We start from the raw sequence: 9962 nt of genomic DNA on the forward strand, positions 1-9962 counted from the left end.
TGTTTTACCCCCTGCCTCCTTTAAAAACAAAACCCAAGATGGAGGAGAAGGAAGAATAGAAGGGAAGAGAATGGTTCAGAAGGCCAGACCTCCAGCAACCTCCCCCCATTTCTGCCTGCTGAAAATTGTTTTCCTCATTCTGCAAGAAGATTCCCATTTCTTGCTGGGTTGTTGCTTTTTTATTTCTTTTTTTCTCTCTCTTTTTTTTAACTCAAAAGCCACAAAACCACAGAATTCACGTCCCTAAAACAGGTCATCTGGAAGCCAGAGCTGTTGGGGGTTAGGTGTGTTAGGCCCAACAGACTGGTGGTATCTAAGCGAAGACCAAGCCAGGGCAAGCATGTGCTTCTCCTCCAGAAACCCAGTTTAAATCAATATTTATCCAACTGTATTTATAGAAAGTGGTGGTGGTAGGGAGGAGGGGGTGGGTAGGGAGGCAGGGGGATCTAAAACAGAACAAGCCACAATGACTGATGCAAATCTTTGTGGCCAATTCACTTCTGCAGGCTGGGCTTTTTCTTAAAAGGCAAAAGACCCGGCTTTTGATGAACCTGCTGTTGGCCCCAGTACCATAGCAACAGCCCCAAGCCCTCTAATATGCCCCGAGGATAGACTTGGGAAAGGCAGCAGGAGGGGGGTGGTGTTTCCTAGGAACCCTAAACTTGAGTTAGGGCCAGCAGAGTTGAACAACTCTGAAAAACAAAAATCCTCTCTGGCCGGCTATTCTGTCTTCAGCCTCACTTCTAACCCCTTTCTAAGCAAGGTGTGTGCAGGATAATCAACAGGGTGTTTCAAATACCAGCTCTGCTTCAGGTTGCTGGGTGACCTTGAGCAGGTCATTTCACCTCTTTGGACTTCATTCCTTGGCTATAAAATCAGTACATGTGTATACGGTTAAGACTGGTGAAGACCGCAGGCTCAGCTCTGCCACTTACAGACCATGCGACCTTTGAACAAGTTACCTGGAATCCCTGCTCCTTGGTTACCCTCTCTGTAAAATGGGATAATAAAATTGCATCTGTCATAGGGCTGTTGTGAAGATTGGGGTGGATAATGCATGGACAGTCCCACACTCAGTATGTGGTCAGTACTTAATAAGTGGTAGCAGATGTTGATCTTATGTGATATGACTAGTTGCTCTGTTGCTGCATGCTGGCACCCTCTGCATTTCCCTCAGTTTCACCTCTAGACTTTTCCCCAGCTATCCTCAGATGAAAATCCCCGTTTCTGGGTGTGTCCATGGGGAAGTATCTTGGTCACAGACGAAAGATGAGTGACCAGCTGCTGCTTTGCCTTGATAGCTAATGGAGCCTCCTTTTTCCTCCCAAACCAGGAATGGCTCGATTCAGCTTCACTAACGTCCTAAGTCCGTCCCCTTCCCCAGATCCCCTTCCCTGGGCATCCTGTCCCTGGGAGCTCTGAGACTCTGAAAGTCACAATAATAGCCTCAAAAAAGTCATCTTCTGACATTTACCAGTGGGCAGAGATCATATTTAAAATGGGAAAAAAGCTGAATCGGGGGAACATAATTTAGGATGCAGAGGAAATAAGGCCTGATTTAAGAATGCTCTTCACACAGTTCCACTAAAAATAATTATCTGACTCCACTCACACCACAAGTCAACCTACAGGATCTTCAGAAAAAGGCAATTGCACATAGTAGGTGCTCAATACAAATTTGTGGAATGAATGAATTCATCATAAGATGGCTGCCCAGCAGAAATATGGCCAGCTTGAACATGAGTTACCATCAAAGTCTTCAATTTTAGCATAAGTTGCCCTAGTCCCCTAGTTTCTAAGCCAGTAACTTTTTCATTCTTAGGGTCATAGCTGTTGACATAATGCAGTTTCAGCTCTCTGGACCTGACCTATCATCATGCAGGCCTTGGTCTTACCACCCAAGGGCGGTCAGAAATCAGTATTTCCTACTCTTCTCCAGGTCTTCAGAAAGGCTATCATGTGTTCCCTGGCCTCCAAACCTGATCCCTGTGCCATAGACAGTAAATGACAAATCCAACCAATTAGGAAATGTGTATTGTCTTCTGTATGTCAGTGCTATGCTATATGCAATGGGTGACATATACTGAATACTGTAGGTGATCTTTTCCCATAAGATGCTAATAATCTCCCTGTGAAGATAAAGCTAATACACAGGAATCAAGAAGAGAATTGCAAGGTTATCAAAGCTCAGAGAAGTTACTATTTATCGAGCATCTATTATATTCCAGGTACTTGAAATACTTCGATGCAGTACCTCATGCAGTTGTTTGGCAATGATGTGAGGGTGGTGCAATTTCATTATCCCCATTTTACAAAAAAGAAATGGAACTTCAGAGAGGCTAAGTAACGTATGTCCAAGGTCACACAGCCAGTAAGCAGTAGAGTATTAACTCGGGCCTTGCTCCATGTGTATGCAACGTTTTCATTCTCTCAACTACACCAACTCAAGAAATAGAACCGAGTAGACAGAAATAGCCAGGTGAGGTTTCCTGGAGGAGGTAGGAACTGACCTAAGTCTTGAGAGGAGGGTAGGATACAGATGACCCCAGGGAATTAAGAGAATGAGGGTATTCTAGGCAGAGGGAAGAGCCTGAGTCCAGCACAGTGGCTTGCCTGTGAAGCCTACTTGCTGGGGGACCTGCTGGACAGGAGCAGAGATTTCATGACAGGGCGGAGGAGATTGTCAGGAGGACAGGGTGGGGCTAAATGACACCTCATAACAGCAGCTCCCTCCACCAAGAGAAAGAGGCTGCTTCATGGCCTGTCTGTGGCCCCTAGGAAGGCGCCCCACCCTGAAAACCAGGTTATCCACTGGAGGAAGCAACCCAAGGCTTTCTACTCCCGTGTCATCATTCTTCCCTATCTTAAGTGTTGCCTCGACTGGGAGACACTGGGAAGGCCATTTCTCTCCTCCAGACCTTACCTGCTTCTTCCACTTATCTGCCAACCAGCTTTTATGCACCTGACATCCATTTGTGAATCTTCTTCCCTTTGAGTTTTAACCTTTTCCAAAACAAGAACTAAATCTTTTTCTACTTATTAGTCTTTAATTGCCACCCCTCCACTGGACTTGAACTGCATACAGGTGATGCCAGAGGTTTTTTACATATAACTTCTGAATTTATGATAACAGAGCCACAGTCTTCAAGACTAATAAATTTCTGGAGGCCTTCAAGAAATCTGAGATTCGTAGGGATACACATTAGTTGGAATTTTGGAAGAATGTACCTGCATTTCCTGGGGATTCTCTTTCTTGCCTTGCAAACAGCAGACGGCCAACACAGGTGACCGAATTTGAACCCTTCCCCTGGAACACTCACCCTATCTACTGGAAATAATTCAGCACTGTGGCCACAACTTAGTAAGCACTCCTACTACGGAAACCTCAACGAGGCAATGAAAAGCAGTTCTGGCTAGAATGGAAAATAAGGCAAGCTCCTTGCTAAGTAAGTGCTTTGCAAACAACAGTAAAAACGGAACAAGTGAACTCGTGACTAGGGTCTATCGTGCATCTCAGGAAGGTCTCACCAAATCTGAAACCGTAAAATCCAGGCTCGACGCTCATCTCTAGGGAGAATTGCGTCCCTTTAAGAAGAGACTGGACCAGCTGGCCACACTACAGCTCCATGAGATTTCCTGGCTTGCATCCTGGCCCCACCCCCCAGCCTCCAGCCTCAGCAACGCGTGACGTCAGAGGAGGCTGACGCTGCCGATTGGCTGAACGACGCAGCTAGGTCAAGTCCAGTCGGAGGAAAGAAGTTTGTCTCCATGTGGAAACCATGTGTCTCTAGCAGGGAGGGGGAGGAGGAGGAGGCGGAGAAACCGAGATCAAGTGATTACTGGGGAACTCGCTGAAATGAAGGCAGGGAGGTTGTGCACCTGAGCCAGCCAGCAATACCCTTTGCAGTAGTGGCCTAATAAAAAAGACTTGCACAACAAACAAAACCTGACCCGCCCCCCCATCATAGTAATAACTAAAAAGCTAGGGTCCCTGCTTCCTTCCAAAAACCTGGGACCTGGGAAATGCTGGAATCCTATCGGAACGCCCAGATCCCTCTCCCTCCCCCAACGACCGAATGATGTAAGCGTTTCGGAAAGCAGAGCTCTGGAGCAAAACAAGCCCCGCGCGCGCGGAGCAACCCGCAGTGCCCGAGCCCGGCGCACGCACGACCCGCCCCCCGACTCGCGTTATTGCTGTGCACACGCGGACCGCCGTGACGTGCGGGCATTGTGTGCAGCGAGCAGAAAACAACGGCGAGCGCCGCCAGCGCGAAGAAGCCCCCCTAATAAAACGAGACAGATGTAGGGCCCGCCGTTTTCCGTACCAGGAGACGCAGACCGAGCGGGAGGAGGGGAGGAGAGTTGGGAGGATAAAGTGGGCCCCGTGGGCCGCTCCTGCTTGCCGGGGGCATAATAGAGGGCCTGGCGGATGGTCGCACGGAGTTTGCTGGAGGTCACCCCAGCCTGCGTGAGCTGTTGGGGAGGGGGCGAGAGCCTGGAGCGGGGTCTCCGCAGCCGAGCTGGCCATGGCGCAGCGCCCCAAGCTCTCGGGGAAATCTGGGGGCCGTTGGCATCACGTCATTTAGAGCCAAACGGCGGCGGCGAAAAGAGGCGAGAGAGCTAAAAATACTCCCGCGGGGAGCCGGCCGGAGGAGGGGGGTTGCGGGGCCGAGGGACTTATTACGCACACGAAGTTGACTTTGACTGGGCCCAAAGGCTCCAGAGCCCCTCTCGGGGGCCGGCAGGTTTGCAGCGCAGACCCCTCGGGAGAGGGACCAGGAGGAAGCCCCTCGGCTTCACCAGCCTCTGGAGCCCCGCTCCGCCGCCGCGAGCCCGCCCCGCTCGGGGCAGCCCGAGCCCGGCGCGCCTGGCTCTCTGCTTACGTGACTGGTGGCCACGCCGGAGCCCCGGCACGGGGTAAACAAGGAGTTGGCGGCGGCCAGGGCGGCGGGGTGGGGTGGGGTGGGGCGGGGGGAGGTCTCCGATTGTCTGCGGGTGCAAAGGGGGGGGGCGGGACGCTGAGGAAGCTCCGGCCGCTTCCTTAATGCATTCGCTGGGGAGTGGGGCAAATCAGGTTTGCCACACACTGCCAAGGTGCCCTCTTTGGGTGCACCCCTAGTCAGAGCTGACGCCACGGGACAGACTCCGGTGAACTGGGGACCCGGACGGGGGTAGCTAAAGAAATCACGCCCCTCCCCCTCGCCCCCCCCTCCCGCAACAAAAGCAAACACCAAACAAAACCACGTCTTCACCCCACTCCTCCTCCCCAGCTCTGGCTTTTCAGAAACTGCCCTCCAGACGAATGCACACACTGTCCCCCCCCCCAACACCCCCCGTACCCCGCATGAATAATCACGAAGCGATTCGGCTACACAGCCTGCGATACGCCTCTCTCGCAACCCAGGCACTCCGGGAAAACAAGCGAGAAGAGAAAGAAAAGAACGCACCACCGACCTCCCAACACAAATCCTTGTTTTCGCTTTACAGCGTCTGCACAATTGCGCTGCCAACACTCGGTTACCTTAACCCTGAAGGCCTGGGGTGTCAGTCAGCGAAGGTGTTTTTGTGTTTGGGGTTTGTTGTGTTGGGGGGGGGAGCTTGCAAGATCTGACACGTTGCAATCGGACCTTTCTCTCTCTTCCCCCCTCTCTCTTCTCTCCCTCCCTCTGTCTGTCTCGGTCTCCCTCTCTCGCCTCATTGATCTTTCTACTTGTTCGGACAGATTAAACCTCCCGGTCTCCTCCCGTCTGTCGGTCTATCTGCCTCGTCCCTTCCTTCCCGCAGCTATTATTCTGAGGACTGTGCCGGAGACGCCGCGCACGCGTGCCCGGTTAGGGCGCTGAGTTGACTGCCCGGGGACGGCTAGGGGACCTGGCTGGCAGTGGCAAAAATGAAACAAACAAGGAAGAGGCCAGGCCGGGTGGGGTTCTCAGCATCCCCCCACCTTCCCCACCGCATCGCTCTCCACCTGAGTCTGGAGGTTGGCGGGGGACGGCAGAAATCCACCAGGAAGGCATTTGCCTTCCTCGCCCTGCGCGCTCGCTCGGGAGCCGAAAGCCGCCTCCCGGAAAATAAAGAAACCGCACACAACAGCCCACACCTTCTTCCCCAACTATTGTTTCTGCAAGATCCCAAAGTTTCCTTCTAGTCGCCTCGCCACGGCCAAGTTTCCCCAGCACGGCACGGCGGGTCTGGGGCGAGCTGTTGGCGCTGGCTGGCCCGCCGGCCTCTTTGGGGGTGCGGGGGGATGGCACCCCCGGGCAACGGCGGCGCAGGGGGGCTCTGAGCGTGGACGCGATGGCCCGAGCCCAGTCCTGCCGCGACAGGGGAGGAGAAGGCGAAGTAGACAGGAGGCAGAGACAGCCGGAGCCCACGCCGCGGAGAGCTGCGTGGTTGTTATTGTTGTAATGTCTGTGTGTTTTCTCTCTGGAGCCTCTGCGCTCTGCCTATGGTTTCCAACTTTCGGCTTCTAATCCTCACCCCACCCAGGAACGAGAGACAAAAAAACAACACTTGTCTGCCGGAGAAGCCTCGAGGGGTAAAGGGGGGGGGGAATAAAAAGGAAGAAAGGCGACCTCGAAGAGACGAGCTCTCAGTTGTCAGCAAACAACAACACTTCCCCCGCTCCTCGGCCGGGCCATCCGCTCAGCCCTCCCGAGACAGACAGACCGACGCACCGACAGGCCCCCCTCTCCCCGTCGCTCGTCTTTGTTACATCTTTAGCAGCTTTGTGCGTGCGTGTCCTTTCTCCGGTGTCATCGGCTTTACTGCCGAGGGCTGGATGTGTGTGTTGGGGGGCGGGGGGGTCGCGGGCCAAGCTGGCGACGGGGGTCGCCCAAGTGGGCGAGGAGGAAAGAGCCAGGCGCCGAGGAGGAGCCGGGGCCCCCAAACTTACTTTTGTTTTCTTTCTCGATCTGCTCCAGGTAGCTGGCGGCCTCGAGCAGAATCTGCACGTTCTGCAGAAAAGTGTTGATGTGCTTCTCCATCGAGTTCTCGCTGGTGTTGAAAATGTCTGAGAAGGGGCATCTGGGTTTGGCCCCCGCGGGCTCCTCGGGCTGGGCAGGGGGCTGGGGCGCGGCCGCGGCCGGGGGCACGGCCGGGGGCGCGGCCGGGGCCAGCCCCGCGCCCTCGCAGCGCGCCTCCTTGCGCGGCCGCCCGCGTTTGCCCATGGAGGAGCGGGGTCCGCCGAGCTCGTCCTCTTTCGGGGCTGCGCTGCCGGCCGAGCTCCGGGCCCCCGGGGAGACCCAGCCGGCTGGAGCGGAGAGGGCGCCGGGCGGGGAGCCGGCCTGACTTCCCGAGCCTGGCTGCGTGCAGTTGTGTGTGTGCGTGTGTGAGTGTGCGTCGGGCTCGCTGTGGGTCTGTGTGTATGGGAGATTGAATGAACCTACAGGACAGACGGAGGCGCTCTGGCGCCTGGGTCCTAGTGCGAGCCTGTCGCCAGCGGACCGGTCAAAATAAAAGGTGGAGACTAGCGAGGCAGGGCCCGCCCCCTGGCCGTCCCCGCACCCTTCCCCGCCTCTCCCCAAATCCTGCCACAGTGTAGAGCGCTGTATTTTCACCGGAGTGGAAAAAATACTCGATGTCTCTCAGTGCACCTGTGTAAAAACTATTTTCTTTACAGAAAAATAACACCTCCAAAAGCATCCGGCACAGTGCCTAGCACATAGTAATAGGAGGTCCGCAGCAAATGGTAGCTGCTGTGACTTTAAAAAAATAAATAAATAAAAGCCCAATTTATTTTTATCTATCTATTTGTTTTGAGACACAGCCTCACTTTGTTGCCCAGGCTAGAGTGAGTGCCGTGGAGTCAGCCTAACTCACAGCAACCTCAAACTCCTGGGCTCAAGCAATCCACCATGCCCGGCTAATTTTTTAAATATATTTTTAGTTGGCCAATTAATTTCTTTCTATTTATAGTAGAGACGGGTCTCGCTCTTGCTTAGGCTGGTTTTGAACTCCTGACCTCGAGCGATCCTCCCACCTAGGCCTCCCAGAGAGCTAGGATTACAGGCCTGAGCCACTGCGCCTGGCCTAAAAGCCCAATTTAAATGAGAAGACTCGAACCGTGCCTGTAACCAGAAGCTCTTTCCCCCCAACACTAACCACTCCCCTCGCCGGCCACCCCCCACACACATACAGGCACCTGTGTGTGCTTTGGGACAGCCAAGTGAAATCCCAAGGCCACCCAAATCCGGGTTACAGATTTACTCACTCCTCCTTTCTCCCTTCAAATGCAAAGTTAATTTTCAGGAAGGGGGAGGAGATGTAAGCAGCTCTCCACACTCCTCTTTCCAGAGGTGGTCCAGCTGTGCAAAGCTCTCACCAGGGTACCTCCACACCCAGCTCCCTTTTATTTGACAGAAAGGCAGAAATGGCAGGCCAGGAGCCACTGGCCCCTCCCCCAGCTGAATCCCACTTTTGGTTCTGAAGTCCCCTAGCCCAGTTGACATTGTTTCCCTGCTGCTGCTGTTGGCAACCATGGATGCTTTCCAGCCCCTGGAGATGCTGTGGGGTCATAGGGATCATTGAGGGCTGTTTTGGAGTGCCATAGAGAAGGGTTCAAATCCCAGCTCTGGGGCCTATGGACTGTGAGCTTGGACAAGTCCCTTAACCTCTCTTGGCCTAAGTTTCCACATCAGTTGAAACCTCTGATAAGGTGCTTGCGTGGAGTAAATGTTATCTGCACTTAGCTCACTCTGCCTCTAGTAAGATCTTTTCCTTCCAATCTACACCCAGGCCAGAGCCTGGGTAACTCGCATCTAAGAGGAGAACAAGATGCAGTGAGCAAGACTCTCCTGTACTCCATTAGAAAACACCTCTACAACAAGTCCATCTAAATATTGCAAAGCCACCTGCAGGTTTCCTCCAGGGGAGACATGGCTAGAGGATGCAGAGGATACTGCCCCCTGGAGTTGTGTGGTGCAGCCGCCCTGCTCAAAGGCAACTTCATACACGTTTGTCACAGAGACTCTTACTGGAAATGGAAACTTTTGAAAAAAGGGGAGAAAGTAGATTTCTTTGTAAAATACTCTCTATGTAAAACTTACAGAGTAGGTATACACGCACACCCCCTCCCAGAGCCTTCAAGAAAACCTTTGTGCAGTTTTAAAAATATAATGACTTGCTGCTGACATAACATGAACAATTAGTAATTGGCAATTTAAAGCCAAAATATTCACATTTTGGAGCATAATATAATCATACTACACATACTCTTGGCTCATTTTCCACCTTGTGGCAAATTTTACCTGATTGATCTCCTAATCCTTTGGCTACCATAAAGTAGAAGCTTCTAAGAGCTGTGAGATAAAAGTTCATCTTCCATTATCATAAGAATTACTGACTTTGTTGTTTCTGTAGGAACCACAATCTGAGTTATTCATTTTGAAATGTCTATAAATGTCTAAGGACTTTAGGAAGGCCTCATGTATACACAGTTTGAAACAAGCTTTATCCAAGGCCATTTTGCAAAAACTGGCACTTGTGTAAAATAGCTCTGATCTCTCTTGCCCCAAATGAAAGCTGTTACTGAGACAATGAACCAACTAAGCCCAGAGAAAACCTTGGTTTCTCTTTAATTCCCCAGTGGTGGCATGGGTCAAATATACAGTACTGAAACCACATGTATGAATATGCACACCCACCAAGATGGGCACACCCCACACATGAGTGCCAGGTGGGGGGAGGGTGTTTGGTAATTATTTATTTATCCCTACTCCATCTCTCATAGGTCTGCGAGCTTCAGAAAGCCCAGTGGGAATCTTCAAGCTGGGCCACGGATCTGACCAAAGCCAAAATAAACAACGGCTTGAAGAAAATCTACAAAAAAGTGCTGATTTGCACTATTCCCACAGCCAGCCACAGCCCCCACCATCATTCCCATGGAAAACACCACTGCTGGTGCCAAATCAAGTTTCCCCCCCCATCATAGGGGCATTGTTTTTTGTTATTATGTGAGTTCT

General features: G+C 52.3%; 1 protein-coding gene across 2 annotated transcripts in view; it reads right to left on the reverse strand.

Annotated features, from left to right (window-relative positions):
* MXI1 (MAX interactor 1, dimerization protein) overlaps positions 1-7425 on the reverse strand; it is a 76459-nt gene extending 69034 nt beyond the window's left edge. The window contains exon 1 of one of the 2 annotated variants that reach the window (XM_012771068.3): positions 6896-7425. In XM_012771068.3, coding sequence (XP_012626522.1) covers positions 6896-7169 — 274 coding nt within the window. In that variant the 5' untranslated portion in view covers positions 7170-7425. Of the gene's footprint in view, positions 1-5521; positions 5600-6895 lie in introns of those variants that run through there. The other variant, XM_076009799.1, reaches the window with a different exon arrangement.
* Between the last annotated feature and the right edge of the window lie 2537 nt (positions 7426-9962).

This window comes from Microcebus murinus, chromosome 14, assembly GCF_040939455.1.
Source record: "Microcebus murinus isolate Inina chromosome 14, M.murinus_Inina_mat1.0, whole genome shotgun sequence".
Lineage (NCBI taxonomy): Eukaryota > Metazoa > Chordata > Mammalia > Primates > Cheirogaleidae > Microcebus > Microcebus murinus.